The 24068-nt window shown below is 39.5% G+C and overlaps 1 protein-coding gene across 6 annotated transcripts in view; it reads left to right on the top strand.

The window, feature by feature from the left end:
- WDR17 (WD repeat domain 17) overlaps positions 1–23679 on the top strand; it is a 113380-nt gene extending 89701 nt beyond the window's left edge. For 5 of the 6 annotated variants that reach the window (XM_075197550.1, XM_075197559.1, XM_075197531.1 and 2 more), the window contains 7 exons: positions 1185–1296; positions 3143–3284; positions 4250–4352; positions 4720–4821; positions 5062–5160; positions 14301–14484; positions 22942–23679. In XM_075197550.1, coding sequence (XP_075053651.1) covers positions 1185–1296; positions 3143–3284; positions 4250–4352; positions 4720–4821; positions 5062–5160; positions 14301–14484; positions 22942–23061 — 862 coding nt within the window. In that variant the 3' untranslated portion in view covers positions 23062–23679. Of the gene's footprint in view, positions 1–1184; positions 1297–3142; positions 3285–4249; positions 4353–4719; positions 4822–5061; positions 5161–14300; positions 14485–22941 lie in introns of those variants that run through there. The other variant, XR_012688253.1, reaches the window with a different exon arrangement.
- Positions 23680–24068: the final 389 nt, after the last annotated feature.

Here is a 24068-nt window from a genome sequence, read left to right as displayed (position 1 = left end):
TGTCTTGTTATGACCTGTAGGTGTCACAGTTGTGTTTGCTGCCCTTGGAGACATCTTGCCATAGGGGGGGCATTTTTAGGGTGTATAGCAGATAGCAAATGTGTGCATCTCATTTAGCACATGATTCACAGGGATTTGTGCAAATATGTCTCCTTCTTCACGTCTGAAGGACTAATGCTTTATTTGATATTTTCATTTTGCACAACCATCTTTTTGGCCAAAAAAGTAAGCACGACCGGGTTTGCAATGATACAAAATGCTGTGTCAAACAATAACTGTTTGTACATATGGACTGTCACCTTAATTAGTTTTGACTCTAATATAATGCTTATTCAACTCTCATGAAGGTATTAAAGGGGCATTAAGACTGTGTTTATTTCAAGTATCTTGGTTATGTACTGCACTTACAATGAGCAGTAGTGGATAACACTGCCTCCAATGTGGGTTTACAATCTGATCCTCTTGAGCAGGGAAGAAGCTGTGCAAAGCTTCGTCATCTTGCCATGGAAATCTTTGTTCAGTGTCTTAAAATCTGACACAGTGGGTGCATAAGTAGGCAGATGATGTCACAATATGGGGGAAAAAGCTTTTAGGCCATTCTATTTTTCAGGATTTTAAATGACGGCCATTGTCTGTCTACTAGCGGCATTTGCAACAGTGACATGTCAAGGCTGTAAGAGGATACTGCACTCAATTAGCGGCGAGGAGCCACATAACAAAGCCATTAGTAGAATGAAAACTGCATTTACAAAATTAAATAAATAGCAACATCCAATTACATTTCCTTTTATGTGGCATATGCAATATTTTGGTTACACATTACATTATTTAAATATTTCTAAACAAATATTAGATGTATCCATAAACATAGCCTTTACATATTTTGCATTCAAGTACCATCAAGTTTTCTACAAATTTGTGCCAATGCAGTGTTCATTTTTATCACACATAGCAATACAATGTGCCTGTCTCACCACTGTGCTGTGACACACACTGTATTTTTTTTTTTCTAGAAACTTCTGTCTCTCTCTCTCCTACAAGACTGTGAGACATGTTTGTCTCAGAGATTATTCTGTGGTCATACATGCCTCACACTATCCATCTTTACATAGTTATGATGAGTAATGTTATGTTTGGGAACACTGCTGATAAAATGTATATGAGCATAATTTATTTTTTTACAGGGACTTGGCAGCAGATCTCCTCAGAATGATACCTAGCAATGACCTCTTCTTAGTCAAGCTGTGTGCATTTTACCCAGGATGCACTGCAGAGATTAACGACCTCCACAGCAAAGTATGTTTCAGAAATGGAATGTCCTGTTTTATCTTACTGATATTATTTATATAGAATCAGCATATTCAAGGGTGATATAATTGTTTATTAACAATTACTAGGAGAATAACTCATAATACTGATGGTAAAGACCCTACTTATGTGAATTTACGATTCTCAAAATACTATTTTAGGCAGACACATTTCTTCACCTATCTTCAAATCAAAACATGATTTATTCAATCTGCAGTATACCGTAATATCTGCCATTACATTAACAGGACTAGGTTTACTGAAAGGACAATATATAAAGTAGCTGCTGAAAACAAATATACAATACATGCAAAAGTTTGCATAAAAAAGAATTCCTGTTTTGTAAGACTAAAGAAAGAAAGTGTGAGGAATAGAGATGAGTGACACTTTCAAAACCGTTCTACAAAACATTCACCTCATTCCGCATTTGCCACGTTTCACCGTTGGAACTTTTATGTGTTCCCAATCCTGCAACAAGCGCACCACAAGCAGAATGAATTTACCATTGTCATCCCAAATATGTTAACAGAATTTAAATTGTGCAAAATGTGAATTTAAAAATTCATGGTCTTACTTCCAGTTGGACGCTATGCACGCTGACAGCGTAAGCGTAAATTGCATCCTGGAAATTACTTAGGAATCTGAGCCGCAACTCGTAACGGTACGCTTAGGGGCATATTCAATTATTGGCTTTTTTCCCGCGGTGTTAAAAATATTATCGTTATTAAGGTAACTCTAAGCCGGATTTCAGCTCGCAGCTTCCTGAGCTGTGAGCTGAAATCCTGTGTTAAATCCTGTGTTAAAGGTACCGTAATAACGGTAATTACGCGCACTATTACCATAAGGATGGTGCACACGCCGCATTACTTTTCCGAGTAATTCCAACAATTGAATATGCCCCTTACTGTGCATATTTGGCGTGATATGCATTATTCGTATCCTACATTACCAGTGTCTGAAACGCTTAAGTTGCAGCTCCCCTTAAGGTTGATAAATAAATAAATAATAAAAAAATATAAGTATAATAATGGTAATAATAACAGACATCTGGTTCAGTCTCATCATTTTGTTGACTGTACCCATAATAAGGCAAGAGGCTTGTATTTAAAAAGTCAAGAAATTAAAAATTAAAAATTGATCAGTATCAGCTTGTTAGTAAGTGTATAACCAGTTGTGGAACTGCTGTAGATGTATGGGCCATGTCCACTATGGGTGCCAAGGGTAAGGGGTCCCCCCATAAATCTGAGGCCACAAAGACCCACACCCAGGCTTCTACAGTACTCATTAATACCCCCCCTCTTTTGACCAGGAGCAGGTGATATATGCACCGGACAGCTCATATTCAGAAAAGGCTCTTTTCAAAGCAGAGCGGGGGGGCTGGGAGGTTGTGGCGATATCGCTGGGCCCCTGACCAAATTCGGCAATGGGGTCCTGCAATGGTCTGTTCCTTCCTTGTGTTTAATCCACCTAAATGTATCCCTAGCTTCCATTTACAATAAAAAAATTATGAATTTTATAGCCTAATTAGTGCACGTAACTAGGGATGGTCTGGAGCAGAATAAAAAAGTTATTTGGTATAACATGGTTCTGTTTAGAACATAGGAGAGATTTTGAATGGTACAAGTTAATAAGCTGATCATTTTCTATATAAAAAGGAAACCTGTATGTCACTAGGTAACGAGTGATTTCCCAGTAGAAAAAGTACTAGGTCATTAATGGCTTAATTCCCTTATTCACTTCCTAGTCAGTTTTAAAGGTTGTATAACATTCTATAATATGGTGGGGGGTTGCATGACCCTACTGACAATCCATTATTCTCCATAATTATTTGCAGTGTAACTTGCCATTTTTGGAAGAATGCTCACAAATTGCGGAGAGTTTCCATGCAGAAGGAGACATCTTCCAAGCTGTCAAATACTATTTATTAAGTTCAGAACCTGAAAAGGCCCTTCCAATTGGGATCAATTTTGTAAAAGGTACTGAATAAATGATGACATAAAACTTTCAAATGTCCATGGATGTCACAGGTGTTCCTAGACTTTTGGATAGACACGTTATTAATACATTTATTTTAACAAAAGTTTTCAGCAAATATTTAATAAAACATGTCTTCAATAGTTATAAACTTACTGAATGTTTTGCAAATTGTGTCCTCCTTTGTTGAGGTCTGATCTTAACAGCCCACCTCTGGTGCAGGAAGGTGGATGCAGGAGACAGACCTCTACCATTTGAATGAAGGGTGTAGGGAATTAAAACCACTGAAAGTAAAATTATCCTTTACAGACAAGACATTTTTTTAGTATCATATCTCTATAACTGATTTGTTTTTATAGGGCACTGACAGGATCAAAACTTAGCTCAGCATCATGATGAAGCTCACCACATTTATATTCACTGCATACACATGATATACAGTTATACTTCAATGTTAGTAAAAGAGGGCATGGTTGTTATATCTAAAGTAGTGTTGAAGCATACAACATTTCAAGTATATCTAGTAAATTAAGACCTGAAATGTCAATGTGTCAACATGGAAACCCTAACGTAAAGAAACTTTTAGAAGTAATATTAATATATGTATATACTTGTATAAACAATATCGGTATAAATAGCAAGTTTTGATGTCATTGCTTATCACCGGTGAGCTCTGAGGTCATCAGTGTCCAGAAGAAAAACTTGAATACAAGAGATGCACCACCTAAATGATTACAAATTTTAGAAGCCACCTCAGATTTCTATGACCTACTGGTTTTTATATGGTCACAGAACTCCTCAATAACTTATGATATCCATATAATTTATAGTAGGGAGTGCATTCAACCATATATTACATTTACAAAGTTTTCTTTTAGCAGATATTCAGAACACCTATATATTCCTGAAAAGTACTAACGATTATTACTTCATTGATTGATTTCTCTTTGTTCCATGTTTTCCACAGAACAAATTAGCAGTTTTGATTGGACCTTGGATTCTATTTGTCCAATCCTTGACCTTCTCAGTTACATCAGAACGGAGAGATTAGTACTTCATAAATGTAGTGAGTGAGTATTCTTCCTCATGCCCTATGTAGACATCTCTGTAGAAATAGTTTACTGCGCTTTCTTTGTACAGTTTTAACAAATCTCTCTTATTTTTCAAAACATAAAATTCACCACCACCATGCAGGCAAATGAAACTGCTCAAGAGATTCAAAGTTTAGAAGGAATAAAGAGGATGACAATGTTTCCCCCATGCTCCCAAATTTTTAGAGTATGTGCTAACACTTATTTCATCTAGATAGAGAGCCAAAAGTTATAGCCCAAAGTCCCGTCATGCTTGTTTAAAAGAAGGTTATTTTCCCATTAACGTTAACATGAATTGTAACTGAGCTCTGTAAAATGTGAATCTTTTCTGTATTTTTCCTTACAGAGTACGCAATGAACTGCTGATACTGTGTGGGTACACTGGGGCTTTGCTTGCTATTAGGAGGCACTATACAAGCATTGTCCCTGCACTTTATGAGTATACCAGGTAAATTAGTCCCAAGAAGCATAATGTAACATATTCCTGGTAAAATAAAACTGAACACAATATCGTATATATGCAATAAAAGATCATTTTATAACTAAGACTCTAGAGTGGTCAAATCATTAAACATCTTTCTAAAATTCAGTCATAGACATATTTTAATAGGAAGTTTGTACATTTTTATCCATTTCTCATATCAATAGCAACATGTAATGTTTCTTTTCTCTTTGCAATAACTTCCAGTCAGCTTCTGAAACGTCGGGAAGTGTCTGTTCCCCTGCAGATTGAGCAGCTCTCTGTGGAATTAGATGCATGGACAGCATGTACACACACCACTAATAAGTAAGTGTTCACCGTCTACTGTAGTACAAACAGTAAAACATTTCTATAGAAGGCTGCACTACCCTGGTTTTCATGGGATATTGTCATGAATTTCTGTGTGTTCTTTGTTTATAAATGTTAGTTTGTGCCCTTTAGCCTAGGTTGCAAAATCAAATGTATGGGGTACAAAAAGGAATGATTTAATTACCATTGGATTCCTTTCTCCTGTGCTTACATTTGTAATTACAAACAATGGGCTATCATCCAGTGCCCCCAGTAGACAGGACACACCTCTTAATTTACAAGAAGAATACTCCTTTTTTTCTTCAAAATGGAAATAGAGGTTTCACCCTTGGTATAAAGCTTGGTACCTTTCTACAACTGTCTTATCTGTGTGTTAAACAGCAAAAATTTGACTTTGCGGGACACTCCTGATACTTGTTATGTAGCAAAACAATTAAGCAATATGGGAATAAGGCCAAGATATGCATTTTCAAAAATCGAATGGCCAGGCTTTTCTCTAGTGCACCCACATGTTGCATTGTTTACCACAGCTGTGGTAAACAATGCAACCGTGTCCCTTAAGAAGGTGGTTTGAACCTCCATGTAGTTAGGTACAGCGTCTGTAAATTGTGATGAAGTAATGGTCCATGTGAAAGTAGCCCCAGCATTGAGGAAACCTCTATTGAGAATGAATGAGCTAATTATGCAGTAAAGTATCCCAGATTCTGGAAGCTTCAAATGGGGCTATGAGAACAACACAATCTTGTTCCTTTTATATTCTCTGAATAGAGGTGGGATAAGAAGTCATGGAGGAAAGGAGTAGACTCAATAAGTGGGGCAACTAGGGCACTACACAGAGCTGCTTGCTGATCTTATGAGCCACAGGAGAGAGCACAGATATTAATATATAGCTTGTATTCATTAGCAAAGAGACAATGGGGCACATTTAACAAATGACGGTATTGCACTATCGTGCACTTACCGTGTAATTAGGTAAAGGAAGTCTGCAATTGATATTTATGATAGCTCCGTTCGACTGTTCAATCTCCAAAACCATTAATTTTCGCTGCAGTTCGTTTTTTCTAACAGTCACCATTCAACAGAATGGTGACTGCTCCTGGCCGCAATCTAACAAGTCCCGAAAAAACATTTTTTACGGGAACTTGTCATGTTAATGTACGCCAGCGTACATGAGGAAATCTAATGCTGTCAGCTCTGCTCCGGAGAGCAGAGCTGGACAGCGCATGTGTGGAGGGATCACATGATCCCTCCCTGTCACTCACAGCTCTCTCTCTGCAACGATAGTTGCAGAGACAGAGAGGGGATCTGTGTGCGCATGTCCAGTTCTTGGAACTGGACATGCGCACTTGAAGAGTGAGGAGAAGACCTGAAGACAGCGCTTCCGAAGAGGGGGGTAAGTATGGTTTTTTTTATCACTGAAACAGCAGTTTTTCGGAACTGCTGTTTCTCTGCACGGCTGTACATAAATGTGAGAAGTAGTTCAATCCTTATCATTGCGATAAGGATTGAAAACTACTTTTCACTTTATGTGAATAATGATAAATGTGCCCCAATATCACTTACAAATTGATTTGGGTAAATCAGTTTGTTAAAAAGACTGAGCAGAAACCAGAACCAGAGATGTACAATGGCTGTTACCTGCATTTCAACTTGAATCCCCACAATATCTTTTCACCTTTTTCGCCTTTGTAACCAGAGCCGTAACTTAGAATCCTAGCGCCCTGGGTGAGAAAGACAAATGCTGCCCCTCTAGCCCTCAATTTTAACCAAATTAACCTATAATATTCCTAAATTGCGCCCCCCTTCAGCGTTGCGCCCTGGGCGGTCGCCCCTGTCGCACAGCCCTAGTTACGGCCCTGTTTGTGGCTACATTCATTCATAGGTTTTTTGTTTTTTTTAAAAAGCCAGATAATATTGTTGATTGGTTGAAAACTGCTAACCTAATCTTCATGGCACGTTGATGAGTTATATTATGAACAAATAAAGTTTATTAATAAAATAAATATTGTTATATATTTAAGAAAGTAGTCATATTTAAAATGACTTATTTGACTTATATTTAACACACCCATTTTTAAATAGTAGCAAATTAATGTCCCATATCTGCCTCATTTCTTATAGTTACTAGTAACAAATATTTAATTAAAACACTGTAAACTTATTTAAAACAATAATGGGGTGTAATTCTCCAAAAGAATTGTGGTATGTTTTGCCAAACTTGACACAGATATTTCGACCTTGGAATGATTGTTCCACTTGATATTGAACCTCATCCATCAACGGATAGTCAGGACACGCCAACACATTAAAAATGGGCCATGGTCCGGCAGAAATTTTAACAGAATAGCTTGGAATTCTGATCCATAAACTTGCTACTCGAGTGGCCACTCAAGATGCCAGGACTAGTTAGGCTCTTGTGAATCTGCCTTCTCTGCTTTAACCTCTTCTGGACCAAAAATGTTTAAATTAAAGACTTTCTTTAAATTAAAGTCCTTTAAGACATTTACAAATAAAGTTGCCATTATGAAAACCTTATTACGTGGTGATTCACAGACTTGGGGCTAGATTTACTAAACTGCGGGTTTGAAAAATTGAAGATGTTGCCTATAGCAACCAATCAGATTCTAGCTGTCATTTATTTAGTACATTTGGCAAAATGAAGTCTATGCAATCTACTTTGTGAGCTGCACATTCAGCCTCTTATCAACATAATATACATGCATATAAAAAGTTTTTTGTTTTAAAAAAAGTCCCTAGTCATGTGTCTCTTACTTGCAGGACAAAACAACTAAAGATAAATTCCAAGGTTTGATCTACCTTCAGTCAGCACAGGATGATAACCCAGGGCCTTAAGAGTCATTACGCAGCATTTCTGTGGTTCTTTTGCTTATTCTCCACAAAATCAGTCTGCGCATGCTGAGAACCAGATGATCTAGAAGCACAAACAGCATTTACTACAGCCTACGATTTAGGGGAGTAAACAGGATGGGGAATGGGCGTGTTTCCATGCAGCCCTGACCAAGTTGATTACAGACCCGATGGCACAATGCAGTCTAAAAACAAATAAATATTTTTAAAAAACAACATGCCCCCCCACTAAACAGATTAACCTTATTGCTGCCAGCCTAGGCTGGTAGTAACAAAGTCGGGGGGACAAAAAGCATGGGTTCCCCCTGCCATAATGACAACCCAGGGACCACTGAGACCTGTAGTGCATGAACACAAAAACATCAATGTTGCGTCGACGGATCTCAGGAGTGTTGGATCCAGCGCCATTTCACAGAGACATACAAAAGGGGTAGCACGGTTCTTGGCAGTCTCTAGTACAGTTAGGCAGCCTCATATCTAAAATAGAAAGAGGAGGGGTAGCAGTTTTCTTAAAAGTCTCCAGTGACATTCTACTGAGAGGTCCATTGCTCCATTGCAAGTTGTCATTGCTGAAATAGAAATAATAGGCCTGACAGTGTTCTTCATTATCTGCAGTCACATTGTACTGTGTTATCAAAATGGATTCACAGCAGTACACAGAAGACCAGGAGCACCAAGCAGCTGCTGGCAACAGTCATGATGATAGTAGTCCCTCTATGTCATCTGTTAAAGCCCATGTTAAAGTGCGTAGTGTTTTTCAGTAAAGAAAACAAAAATGTAAAAAAACACATTTTACCTTGGTAAAGAGAAAAGATCTGTAATCCAGGCAAAGTTAACTGCAGAAAAAAATAAAATTGCCAACATGCCATTCTACACACGCAGTGGCAAGGAAAGAATAAGGCATTTGCCTTTCTCTTTGAGTGTAGTTCTGCAACTGTCACTGAGGCATCTTCTTGTAAGGTCAGTCACGACCAAGCAAGACCTTGTCATTCTGACTCAAAAAGTGGTGCCCAAATACTTTTACATGTAAAAGCCAAGTTGAAAGAAAACAGTAAGGCATTAGAAGAAAATGTATGTTCAGATTCAGAAATGACACAAATCCCTGAGGAGAGTCTATCCACGAGTGCTATGTGTAAGCCTGACCTTTCTGATACTATACCCATAAGCAAGCCTCCTTTCAGCATTTCTGCAGATGTGTGGATGAGCAGCCCAAGAATAGCTAGTGATAGACAAATTGAGGATGCCACTTTGGAATTGCAATAGGATGAGGGGGATATTTGTGTAGCTGACGAGGGTGCTAAGGAGGATGTTGATGAGGATGATGTTGTTGTGTAAGTCTTGCACCAGTGGAAGCAGTTCTTGCCAGTGATAAGAAGTTCATTGTCATGCCAGGGCATAAGACCAAAAAATCCACCTCTTATGTGTGGTGTTATTTTTACTTAAAACCTGACAACAGGTGTCTAGCCATTGGTAGTGTCTGTAAAGCCCCAGTCAGTAGAGGTAGGGACCTTAGCCATCTAGAAACCTCATCCATGTTATGCCATTTGAAGCGAGTTCATGGCAAGCTGTTGTGAAAATCTGAAACTTAATGCTAAAAAAATTGTAGTCCAGCATCAGCTAGGTCCTTTCTCTCAGCTAGATCCCGGCACCTGCAATCTACACCCACCTTCCTCATCAATATCCTTAGTCGCAACCAGAGTTAGTCCTGCATCCAAGTTGCTAAGGCTAGATGACTCCTCCACTATCCAGGATTCCTCAGAAGAATTATTGAGCGTTAGTTCCACTGCTGCTGCTGCTGGGGGTGGATCTTCATCCCAAAAGCAGACCAAAAAAAATTACTTCTATTAGTTTACAACAATTGACTGTTAAACAATCCTTTGCAAGAGGAAGCAAGCATGAAAGCTGTCACCCAGTCGCAAAGTGGATCACAGACACAATGGCGACTAGGCTAGTATTAGATCTGCATCCAATATCCCTTATTAATGCAGCTGGTTTTAGACAGTTAATTGAGGTCCTGTGTCCCCGTTACCAAATTCCATCACAACACCATTTCAGTAGAAAAGCTATTCCTCACCTCTACCAGAAAGTTCATAAAAATGTAAGTATTGGGCTGCAAAATGCCATTCTACCCACTGTACACTTAACCACAGATACGTGGACAAGCGGAACTGAGCAAACTAAAGATTATATGACTGTGACAGCCCACTGGCTTGGTGATTCGCCAACAGCAGCAGTATGTACCCACGTACATCCTATTTTTCAGAGGCAGGCTACTCTGTGTATCACCGGCTTCACCAACAGGCATAGAGCTGACAACCTGTTACATGAACTAAGAGATGTCATTGCAACATGGCTTATCCCGCTTGGACTCTCCTCGGGATATGTCATTTCTGATAACGCCACCAATATTGTGAGAGCTTTATAGCTGGGTGAATTCCATCACATTCCCTGTTTTGCTCACACAATAAACTTGGTGGCACAGAGCTTTTAAAAAAATAACAGGGACGTGTAGGAGATGCTGTCTGTGGCCTATAAAATAAATGGACATTTCCGGCATTGGGCAACAGCATGTAGGAGATTGTAGCAGCTACAAGAGCAATTTAATTTGCCCTACCACCAACTGAAGCAAGAGATGGTGACAAGGTGGAATTCCACCTTGTATATGCTTCTGAGGATGGAGGAACAGCGAAAAGCCATCCACGCTTACTCCACAAACCAAAGGAGGGGGGATGTATTTTACTCAAGCGCAGTGGAGAATATTTTCCGTCTTGTGCAAGGTGCTGAAACCATTCGAAGTAGTCACCTGTGAAGTGAGTTCAGACCAAAAAACGTGGCACCTCTGCTCTAACTCCAACTGATCCTACTATCAACATCCAAAGGATGGTGGAGGATTATTTTAACGACAGCATAGAAATAAACACATCAGACAGTCCCTTTACATACTGGCAAGAAAAAAAGGAATTTGGAGACACATGTACCAACTCGCTTTGCACTACCTAAGCTGTCCACCCTCCAGTGTGTACTCGGAAAGAGTTTTCAGTACAGCTGGGAACCTTGTCAGTGATCGGCGTAGAAGGCTACTTCCTCAAAATGTGGAAAAGATGATGTTCATAAAAATTACCTACAATTTCAATGAGGGAGGCTTTTCTCGACAATTATATCAAAATACAGAGACTTCTGTAATGGTGGATTCCAGCGGTGATGAATAAATATTGTGTGAGGATGATGTACAAACTGATGAGGGTGACGATGAGACTGAGGATGATGACAACATCTTGCCACAGTAGAGTTCATTAACAGCACTGTTACCTTATGCCCATTGTTAGCTTGTTTTGTGGGGGGCCAAAGAAACCAAGCTCTTCAGCCTCAAAAGTGGCACTCCTTGTAATTGAAGTACTTGGTTAGTTAAAGTGTGCATGTCCTTTTTAAGATCCAACATAATGGTGGATGGGTGAGCCCAAGGACACTTCCATCTTGTAATACTTTTCCTTTCAGCTACTGCTGTGTGCCAATGTTACCTACATGTGCTATATACTGTTGTGTGCTTTGCAAAACTCAAAGACACCCATTGATGATGCAGATGACTCAGTACAACATTTTGACATCTGGGGGTAAATGTATCAGTCTGGTTTTTTGCATCCACGCGGAATGACAGCTAAAATTTAAAGCGGCGCTGCCGTGTAAAGGCTAGTTTGCCTATACAAGGCAGCGCCGCTTTAAATTTTAGCTGTCGTCTCGCCGATCTCGCGCGGGATGCAAAAACCGGACTATGATACATTAACCCCCTGGTCTGGTCTACTGTAAGAGAATTGACCAAAATTAGTGACACCTGTGCTGTAACTCCACCTGATCCTACTATCAACTATTAACATCCAAAAAATGGCAGATGATTATTATAAAAAATTTTGAACGGTATAAAGACAACAGTTTAATTAACAAAGGACAATGTTGCTTGCAGAAGAAATGTAAGCATGGATGTCTAAATAGATTACCTTCCACTTTGATGCTGTTTTATCAGTATTGCACAAAGTGTTTGTAATCTGCACTTTACGTCAAAGGTACCTAACTATATTTTATATTTTGGGGAATTGGGGCTGATTCGAAGCTCATTGATAACCTTGTTTTTTTGCTGTGAATTTCAATGGCGCTTTTTAATGCATTGTCTGGAACAAGATCCGATATACTCATGTCAGAGTGATCGCAGCCAATTTTGGGACACCCGGCGGATTTAACCTTTTAAAGTTTGTTTTCAATCCATCTTTCAATTGCTTCTCTCTCATACGTGTGACCACATACTTTGTTTTTCACTGAGTTCACCATCTCCAACTGTATTATAGGAGTGCTCTGGGTGACAGCGATCTCCTCGTCTTCATCTTCCAAAGCTTAGTTGCAGGGGCCGGTGACACACCCATTTGTTTTCTCAGGTCTCTTAGCTGTTCTTTAAACTGGACATATTTATCGTCCTGCCTCAGAGCTTCCTCTGTATTATTCTTCTGAAGTGCAATGTATCTCTCGTGTACAAGCTCTCTTAAATCCGGGATATCATCCGGTGGGTCACGTTTTAACTTAAGTAAGGTCTCCTCAACTGCGTCTATATATTGGTTTAAATCTTTGTTCAATGCAGCGTATTCCAACATGACGGATTTCATGCTGCCCACATGTTCCGTGTCACAGACTGTCTGAAGCAGATCTAATGCCACTCCAGTTGTAATATCCATTCCTGTGTCTACATAAGTTTGGCAGTTCTTCAGGGATGAGAGGGAAGCATCCAGAGATGAGAAGGAGAGATGAAAAGGAGATTAAAGATGCAGCACAAGCAGACATGGTTTAATAATGTAGAGTTCATTGACTGCACTGTTAGGCTTAAGGCAGCTTGTTTTGTGGGGGCCCAAACAAACCAAGCACTTCAGCCACAAAAGTGGCACTTCTTGTCGCTGTAGTGCTTGCTTTGTTAAACTGTACATGTCCTTTTCAATATCTTACATAAGGGTTGGTGGGAGGGCCCAAGGACAATTCCATCTTGCACCACTTTTCTCTTCTGCCACTGCTGTGTGGCAATGTTTCCTAGATGTGCTAAGAACTGCCGTGTCTTTGTTCTGTCGCTTAGCATCCAGCCAGTTCGCTGCAGTCTTTGTCCGAAAGTGTATGAAAATAATATTGTGACCTGTGAGAGGGTCAAAATTGATTGGAAATGATTGGAATTAGTGCTATTGAGGTTAATAATAATGTAAGAACAAAAAAAATGAGATTTTAACATATTGTAGCAATTTTTCTAAAAAATACAGATCCAAATCCAAAACCAAAATTAAAACGCGAACTTAATCCAGATCCAAAACCAAAACCAAAACACCGGGGTCAGTGAACATCTCTAGTAATCATTAAGGTTAAAAATATATTTTTTAAAAAAGTATTTTTTTTTTTCCATTCCAGCCCCCCATAAAGTACATTTATCATAATGTCATTACTGTCTACTGTGCATGAAATGCATTTTTACAGTTGTTCTTGATTACAAATATATGTTCTGGCATGTATATATCACTGTCATTAACACTCGGCACTTACACCTGACCTGTTGCTGGTGCAAGTGATATGACAGAAAACCATGTACCTTTGAGATGCCCAATGCTTGAATCGAAGGTTTCCGCGTGCACTCAAGCTTGGCACACCCTTAATGTACATTGTCTATGTGCATACGCTAATTCCCCTCCCCTCTTCTTCCATGAAATTGTAGGTTGTCTGAAGTGCCCTTTACACTCTGAGACAAATTGGATGTTCTTGCATTCACTGGTATATAGTCAATTTCTAGGCATATGCAGAGTGATTTTATGACATTTGTCAGTATTTATGTTCCTTAATGAATCAGGTCCCCCGTGTTCTTGAGCTCCCCGTTAAAATCCACTTTAGCCTCTTTGTTATTTTTCTCTACTTTTTCCATATTTAACTAATATTCTTTCAGTTGTGGTGGTAGAACTGCTACTGTAACATAAATGGTATAATAGAGAAGAAGGTTTAAATATTTATTACAGAATCATTATAATTTTTAAAATTCGTAGAACTCGATTTTTTTTTTAGAAAAAATGAAAATAAAAGTATGATTGAAGTTGTAGCTCTAATGGTTGATTACATAAGACAATCAAGTGCTTCAGGTAAAATCCTAATTTTGGGCATAACTTAGTGTCCAGACATTCTGCAATGTTTGACTGCGTTTTATGCGTATATATCATATCTATAGGTGATAACTTACTTTGTGGCCGCTGCTTATTGTTTAGGTCAAGTGATGATCTTCCATACACGCCGCCTACAGAGTTGCAAAGAAAGATTTATTCAAGTATACTCCTAAAGATAAAAGAAGAACCTCTTAAAGGATTGATCGGACCAGACTATGTCACAGGATCTAATCTTCCAAGTCACTCTGATGTTCATGTCTCTTGCTTAACCGGGTTACGAATACAGGTGGGTTGCATGTTTCATACAGTTTAATGTAACAAGCATATCAAGAAAGACATGCAGGCCCGGCGCTCCCATTAGGCAAGGTAAGGCAGTTGCCTAGGGCGCCGGGCTCTGGAGGGCGCCTGGAGGGCGCCACAGATTAAAAATTTATTTAAAACTGTGCGGCCACCGCTGACCATACCTTTCACGGCCGCTGCACAGCTTCACATACATCCACAGGGAGGGGGGGGAGGGACTATTGCTCACCACCACCGCCGCCTCTCTGCTCCGTCTTCTCCCCTCCACTCACTGACTGACTGTCGGTCGTGACATCATCATCACGGCCCGACAGTGTCAGTGAGTGGAGGGGAGCAGACAGAGCAGAGAGGAGGCAAGTTTAGGTAAGAAAAGACGCACATTTTCAAAATCGGCGCCTCCACCCTGCACACTTACACACTATTTTGTAAGTGTGCAGGGTGGGGGCGCCGATTTTGAAAATGTGCCTTGGGCGCGGAGCGACAATTTTGAAAATGTGCCTAGGGCGCCACGGACCCTAGCACCGTCCCTGAAGACATGACCACATTTATTTTCTTAATCAAAAGTGCTTATTACATTTATAAATAGTCCATATATCATACTTTGTGATTTTCCCGAATAGAAAATCAGGACATGAGAGGCCACATCCCGCACACCCCATTTCTGGTCTCTGGGAATCATGACTATTGGGAAGTATATATTTGTTATGAGGGATGCATCTGCTATTGCTTCAAAAACACAGAATATATAGCTTATGCTAAATTGTAAAGGTTGTTCAAGATTCTCGTGCAAAGATAGAACATGAAGTGGGGAAAGTAATTCAAAATAAGTTACAGTAAAGTATTTTAAAACATGTTTCTCTTAGCACGACATGGCACAGTTACAGTCTTCTGTAAGACTTGTACGGTATTTGCTTAGATTTTTTATAGGTGGGGGAATAAACATGCAAAAATTATAGAGGTCCATACATTGGTCCCCCCAACATTAACTAAACTGTTCCGGTGAACAGCAGAGAGGAGCTGGTGGTGCAGACTAACTGAGCCCATCCTATGGATTCCCTTTTCTAGGATGGAAGATGTAGAGTACATACAGCACCCAGTTTGGTTGGCTGTGGATGCTTGTCTAGTAATATATCTCCTATGTATCATTTGAAGGGAGTTCTCTATCCCTGGATGCCCATTTTTCCTGTCCTAGTGGGAGCTGCCTTCATTGCACACCTGAAGTCAGAGTATTTTAAATCTCCATCCAATGACAGCATCTCTTCTCAGCATTTTTCCAGAATGCATAATATATGCAATATGTAAGTTGTAGGCAAAATCCAATGTAGTGCTTCTCTCGTGAGAACACAATGTGATGAACAAGTATGAACACAAAACAATTAAAGCCCACTTCTAGAATGTACTCTACAGCACATTTATAATAACAAAAAGTCTTGACATTTGCTTTATTGTTAATACATAGAGAAAAAACTGCACTTACAAAGCAGTAAGAACAGACTATCCAGTGATCGCTGTCATTAGCATAACTCACTTCAGTTCCCTCCCTACAAACTCCCATGGTGACTATTTTACCTATATTTTCAACAAAAACCAGATACATGCTAATTATAGTCTTGTTGCCGTAATAAATTGAAGCAAGCTAGCTGAGTTACTGAAGCCAAGGACCTCAGAGACACTTATGAATAAAATGAAAGGTTGGGGTCATTTTTATGAAGCTCATTCACATTTCTTGTACAAATGCTATACAAAACCAAGCTGTGTATTTTATTATTTATTTGTTATATTAACATGTTAATAGAATAAAGAGGAACTATTTTGCATTTTAAGTACAAATGAAGCCTATTGGTCAAGCATCTTTCTAATTTTTAAGCTTTTTAATTTTTAATTAACTAGTTTCTGTCTACATCAACACATGCCACACATTGGTCTAAGGCAAACTAAATAGCCAGCAGTAATAGCTGGCGCTCTGCTGTACGCTCAGCCAAATTGACCTGGGCTGCCAGTGATAGGCCGAGGGTCCAAAGAGTTGTCAAAATAAATGTAATCTGTTCCTAACCCTCTAAAGCTGGAACACAACACTTAATGTAAGCACTGTATTCAAAATGAGGCAGTGCCTAAGCCGTCAGTACCAGGTGCTAAGAAAGCCAATGACATCACTATCATATTACCAGCATTCCGTAGATGTGAAGAGATATCCGGACCTCATCTGTACTTCTAAAACTATTTAGTCCAATGTAATCTGTATCAAATATCAGATCTGCTACAAGATAACACAACATATAATTGTGATAGGGTGAACGGAGGCTGTAATCGATCTTCCCTGCACCGGTGGAAATCGTAAAAACGATTACCACTATGCCGACATGAACATGCCCTACAAAAAAAACATGACAACCTGCAAAACCGAATGAAAAAAAACCAGACTTACCTTAAAGATGACGCTGGAGATCTCCGATTGGATCAGCATGATGACAGCAAGTGTTAAATTTCTACTGACAGACATCGCGTTGACACCAGTCTGCACTGCCGAAGTGTTCTTCAATAGGAAACACTTGCTGTCATCATGCTGATGTTTTTTTTCATTTGTTTTTGCAGCTTTTCGGGTTTTTTTGTAGACCTTGTCCATGTCGCCATACTCATAATAGTTCATTCGTACCCAATCCCCCAGCATATTATTAGTTTTTTTCCCAGAAAATTCCCAAATAGCACCAGCCACCCTGACACTTGTTCTCCTATGACCATCCTCACTTTCCTCCCAAGGAATTACGCATATGTAGTACCCACGTGCTTGAGAGTAAAAAAAAAAAAAAAAAGGATAAAAAAGGATAAAAAACTACAGTACATACTTTGTGCCTGGACCCTCATGAAGGGCCTAATGTTGAGTTGGGTAGAGTCACTTGCGTAATTTGTACTGTTGTACAAAACAAGCTGAACACACATGCGAGTATCCAGATTTACATCCATCTACACTTTCGTCTGCTTGTGACTGGAGAAGGGGGGCAGGGGAGAGAAGGGTACACTAAAGCTGGGTACACCCCTATGCAATCCTACTTCATATACAATTTCTGTAACAATTTCACCAACAATTGAAAGTCCTGAAGAACATGCCGATTCATACGTAAAACCTACACAATTTGCCTTCAGATCTGTGACCTTCATTACTCATATCCATCTGCTGAAAAGATCATGACTCTCTACACACTTTACAGATATCTGCCTACATTGCTGGTCGTGAGTGCGTACACACTTCCACATTTGACCGAAATCCTTCCATCGTTGATCATGATTTTTAGAAAGTTTAAAAAACCATATCAACAGATGCAATGTGTGTTTGTGCGGTAAATCATGATTGTGGGAGCGTACACATTTTTGCAATATCTGAACAAACTGTCGTAAATCGTGGGATCTGCATGATAATTGCATAGATGTGTACCCATTTTAAGGGTATGATCGCGTAATTGCTTAAAGATGCAGACCCGCACTGAAAAGTAGATACGCCTCGCAAAGCCCTATCAATTGTGGGTGCCTGAGATATGATGCAAATACACGTTGATATTGATCATGGCTGCCAACACTAGCTAGCAGCTTCTGATTGGCTGGTTGCCAATTCCACTTTCCTCATTGCTTTTGCATATGTTATAGAATTTGGTGCGCCTACATTAAAAATATTTATTTTACAATTTGTTTTGCTACTTTCATTTGTATGCAAGAAGGAATATTATATCTGCTGTATGATAGAGAGTTTTTTTCATTGAAATCACGCCAAATTGCTATCAAAACAAATGTTAAACTTTCCTTGTGCTTATGACCTGGCTGTGTTTATGTGCATGTGGGTGTATATATGCATGACATAAACCTGGCATATATGCAGAGCTGGATGCAGCTGGATGGGCATAAATATTAGAGATGTTCACTGACTCCCGTGTTCTGGTTTTGGTTTTGGATCTGGATTAACTTCATGTTTTGGTTTTGGCAAAACTGCCCTTGCGTGTTTGGGTTTTGGATCCCTATTTTTTGCTAAAATCACATAATTTTGCTCTTTTTATCCCCCCTACATTATTATTAACCTCAATAACACTCAATTCAAGTAATTTGCAGTCAGTTTTGACTCACAGGTCACAATGTTCAAATACACTTTCAAACAAAGACTGCAGTGACCTGGCAGAATACTAAGCGACAGAGCAATGACACAAACACATGGCAGTTCTTAGCACATCTAGGAAACATTGCCACACAGCAGTGGCAGAAAAGAAAAGTGGTGCAAGATGGAATTGTCCTCGGGCCCTCCCTCCCACCCACCCTTATGTAACATATTGAAAAGGACATGTACAGTTTAACAAAGCAAGCACTCCAGCGACAAGCAGTGCCACTTTAGTGGCTGAAGTGCTCGGTTTGTTTGGGCCCCCACAAAACAAGCTAACAATGGGCTTAAGGCACCTAAGCAAACAGTGCTGTTAATGAACTATACTGTGGCAAGTCATGCACCAGTGGAAGCCGTTCTTGCCAGTTATAAGAAGAAGGCCATTGTCATGTCTGGGCATAAGACCAAAAAATCCACCTCTTATGTGTGGAATTATTTTTATACGAATCCTGATAACAGTTGTCTAGCCATTTGTAGCATTGTAAAGCCACAGTCAGTAGAGGTAGGGACCTTAACCATCTTGGAACCTTATCCATGTTACGCCATTTGAAGCGAGTTCATGGCAAGCTGTTGGGAAAATCAGAAACGTATACTAAAAAAAATAACAACAAGCAATCCATCATCAGCTAGGTCCTTCTCTCAGCTACATCCCGACACCTGCAATCTACACCCACAACACAGTCCTCATCAATATCCTCAGTAGCAATCGGAGTTAGTCCTGCATCCAAGTTGCTAAGGCTAGATGACTCCTCCACTACTCCTCAAAAGAATTCTTGAGCGTTAGTCCCACTGCTGCTGCTGGGGGTGAATCTTCATCCCAGAAGCAGACAAAGGAGAAGACTACTAGTAGTTTACCACAATTGACTGTTAAACAATTCTTTGCAAGAGGAAGCATGTATGAAAGCTGTCACCCAGTCGCAAAGTGGATCACAGACACCATGGGGACTATGATAGTATTAGATCTGCATCTAATATCAACTATTAATGCAGCTGGTTTTAGACAATTACTTGAGGTCTTGTGTCCCCATTACCAAATTCCATCACAACACCATTTTACTAGAAAAGCTATTCCTCACCTCTACCAGACAGTTTGTAAAAATGTAATTACTGGGCTGGGCATAAGACCAAAAAATCCACCTCTTATGTGTGTAATTATTTTTACACAAATCCTGACAATAGTTGTCTAGCCATTTATAGTGTTTTTAAAGCCACAGTCAGTAGAGGTAGGGACATTAACTTTATTATTATTATTATTCATTTTTATTTATAGGGAGCCACTAGGTGTCCGTAGCGCCGTACAGAGACAAACGAATTACAATACAGGGTGAGACAGCACAGTACAGTAAGCACACTAACTTGGTAAGCTCAAAGCACAGCTAGAGAGGGCAGGGGAGGGGAGAGGGAAGATCCGCATACGACGGAGCCCAAGAGGGAGGGCGCGGATGACAGGGAGATCCCCAGAGGGGAGAGGAGGGAGCGAGATGGGACAGAGGGTGGAGGGTCCTCGAGGAGGAGGGCTAAATAGCTGTAGAGCAGAGTTAGAAGTGGTGGAAACAGGAGGAGAGATGGCCCTGCTCAAAGGAGCAAACAATCTAAGGGATGGGGTAAACAAACAGAGAGACTCAGGGGAGAGAGGGAGAGAAGGGGGAACGGAGGCAGATAAAAGGAAGGGGAATGAAGGGGGAGAGGCAGAAGATAAGGTAGGAAGTTAAGTGGGAGACTGGAAGGCTTTAAGAAAAAGGTGTGTTTTAAAAGCCCGTTTGAAACTGTACAGATTAGGGGAAGTTCTGATGGAGGGAGGGAGCTTGTTCCAGTGGAGGGGGGCAGCGCGGGCGAAGTCTTGGATATGTGCGTGGGAGGAGGTGATCAGGGGGGTAGAGAGGCGATGGTCATTGGCAGATTGGAGAGGGCGGGATGGAGCATGAATAGAGAGGAGGGTGGAGATGTAGGGTGCAGTGGAGTTGGCGAGGGCCTTGTATCTAACAGTGAGGAGCTTGAACAGAATTCTGTAGGGGAAGGGGAGCCAGTGAAACCATCTAGAAACCTCATCCTTGTTACGCCATTTGAAGCGAGTTCATGGAAAGCTTTTGTAAAAATCAGAAACTCAGCTACCTTCCTTCTCTCAGGTAGATCCCAGCACCTGCAATCTACACACCCAACACCTTCATCATCAATATCCTCACAAGTGATCGGAGTTAGTCTTGCATCATCATCATCCTCATCATCACCATTTATTTATATAGCGCCACTAATTCCGCATCCAAGTTGCTAAGGCAAGATGACTTCTCCCCTATGAGAAAGTCTGATTGAGCGTGGTAGGGAATTCCATAAGTGGGGAGCAGCAACGGATCATTACATTTTGGCAACTGTGCTTGATCCTAGGTTTAAAAGCTATGTCTTCTCTTTCTTTCCAACTGATCCAGATCTCAAGAGATGCAATGACGTCTCCTCCTTCAATTTCTCTGGAAATTGCTGCTAGGAAAAAACTTAGCTTTCCCAAGACACCTAGTGGTGATGCAGATGAGTGTGCATAACATTTTCACATTTGGTCAGGTGTTAGAGAATTGCCTAAAAATTGTGACAGCTCTGCTGGAAAATGAACTACCAATTCTATGAGGAAGGCCATTACCGGCAATTACATCAAAGTACACAGGCTTCTGTGCTGGTGGATTCCAGCTTGGATGAATTAGTATTGTTTGAGGATGATGTACAAACTGATGAGGCTGAATATGATGATAGTGTAGATTGCAGGTGCTGAGATCTTGCTGAGAGAAGGGGGCTAGCTGATGCTGGTATGCTTGGTAATATGTTGGGTAGATTGGCATGTTGGCAATTTTATGTTTTTTACAGTAAACTTTCACCTTTATTAGAGAGGTGTTTTTTTCTTTAAAAAAGTACAAGCCTTTTTGTTTCCCTGACTTAAAACCCACTATGCACTTGAACATAGGCTTTAGCACATGAGGTAGAGAGATTATTATTATCATGACTGAGACTCGAGAGTGACAAGGACACTGCCACCCCTCCTGTTTCTGTATGAGCTATGGCACAATAAAATGTCACTGGAGACTTTTAAGAACACTGAATAACATTTATTATTGTAATAATTAATATTACAATTTCTGTTTCAGCACTGAACCCTGCCACCTTTCCTGTTTCTGGGTGAGCTATGGCACAGTACAATGTAACTGCAGATTTTGAGCAACACTGCTAAACCTATTATTTCTATTTCAGCAATGACAATTAGCAATGGAGCTGTCCTGTTTGTGTGTTAGCTATATAACACAGTACAATGTGACTGCAGATTTAGAACAAAATTGCCAGCCCTATTATTTATATTTCAGCAATGACAATTAGCAATGAAGCTGTCCTGTTGGTGCGTTAGCTAAATGCCCTATTATTTCTATTTGGTTTCTGTGTGAGCTATAACTCAGTAGAATGTCACTGGAGACTTTAGAGAAAACTGCTACACCTCCTCTTTCTATTATAGCTATGACGCTGCTCAACTGCACTAGAGACTGCCAAGAACCGTGCTACCCCTTCTGTGTCTTTCTGTGAAATGGCGCTGGATCGCCATGGAGAGCAGTACTTATAGAATCCAAAACTCACAAGATCTGAAAACGTAACAATGACGTTTTGCCTAATTTTCATTTCCGAGGGCATGCGAAAGTACCAAGCCGGCTCGGTACTCGGATCTGCTAAGTTCGGGTGAACCGAGCCTGAGCATCTCTAATAAATATGCTATTTTTACATGCAACTTTAAATTATGTTCTCTGGGCATTCAACTCAGTATTAGCCCTGAAGTCACTAAGGGCCTGAGTCATTAAGGAGAGCAAGTCAAATAAGGGAGTAAGTTTTCTCCTGGACACACCATGTTACAATGCAAGGGGTGCAAACCAGATTATTATTTTGCACATAAAGAAAATACTGGCTTTTTTGTCATGTAGCACACAAATAGTTGATAGCTTTATTTTTACACTGAAATTTAAAGTAGATCTAGGACATGCCCTACCCCAAAACTAAAAATCTGCCTAGATGCAAAGTTACTCCTTTTCTGGCTTTACTCTCCTTAATGACTCACCCTTAGTGATTATTGTGGACTTTTTTTCATTATTATCTTGTGGTCTTTTTTATATAAACTTATGAATACCAAAGAAATGTTACTATCTACAGTATAGTAATTATATATATATATACATATATATATATATATATATATATATATATATATATATATATATATATATACATACATACATACATAATGTAGCTTACCAGTTATGGTGACATTCTTGGTTTTTTTTTCAGGGGCCCGTTTTCTTTCTAGAAGATGGAAAGTCAGCTATCTCTTTGAATGATGCTTTAATGTGGGCAAAGGTTAATCCATTTTCACCTTTAGGGACAGGAATACGATTGAACCCTTTCTGAAAGTGGACTCACCTCCAACATGGAGAGGATACCGATACTTATCACGGGATATAAAATATAAGTGCAAAAGGGACAGACTATTAGGCAGCTACGTATAGCTGTGTCGGGATGTTACCTTTTATTCCCTCAGTGGATGAAAGTAACTAACTATACTTAATTCTAGCAGATGCAACTATTTTAAGTTTCTGATTGGTAAATGGTAAAGTCAAAGCTAAGTGTATATAAAAAAAGTAAAATATATGTAGTTTGACTAGCCAAAGCCCAACAAGTTATGTCATTTTACTGACATATTACTTTTATGCAGATTATTACCATGTCATAAAAAAATAAAATACTGTATATGTCAAGTAAATCTTAGAGAACAACTCAAAATAAGTCAATATAAGCTGCTTGGTTGTTATTTTAGTGCTGTACATAGGCTAAGAAATGAAACTGTGAAATTTATTACCATTTTTACGTAATGTAAAGATTTAGCACACAACTTTGTACTGTAACTCTACTGTGTGTAGTACCACTAACTGTAAAAATATATATTATTGATTGCAGACATTTTGTCATACCCATTTCCCTTTCATTCATTGTTTATACCGTTCTATAAATAAAGATATACAAAGTAAACTATGATTCTGGTATTGATTTAATGAAAGGTAAAACATACTTCTACACGGAAAAATACAATCCCAGGAATAAAGTAAACTTAAGGGTGAATGTCGAAGATATTGTAGAGGTTGTTCACAAACATGTTGGTTGGTAAAAAGTAGTATAAAATGGCAGAAAAGGTCATTTTGTGTTGCTCAAAGAAGACATCCCCTCCAAAAGAAACCACCCAAACCTACGTCAGAATCTCTTTTATACGTATAAAATTATGAGTAAAAGATTGTTGTTTGAGCTGCATAAAGAAAATATAGGTGTTCCCTGACACCTGTCTACAAATGTGAGACTGTGTTTATAAGCGCATAAGTCATCTTGTGTACAGTATTGTAGGTGGGTAAGGTCTGGGTTAATTC

The sequence above is a fragment of the Mixophyes fleayi genome, chromosome 1 (genome assembly GCF_038048845.1).
Source record: "Mixophyes fleayi isolate aMixFle1 chromosome 1, aMixFle1.hap1, whole genome shotgun sequence".
Lineage (NCBI taxonomy): Eukaryota > Metazoa > Chordata > Amphibia > Anura > Limnodynastidae > Mixophyes > Mixophyes fleayi.
This window is presented reverse-complemented; position numbering and strand designations above follow the sequence as displayed.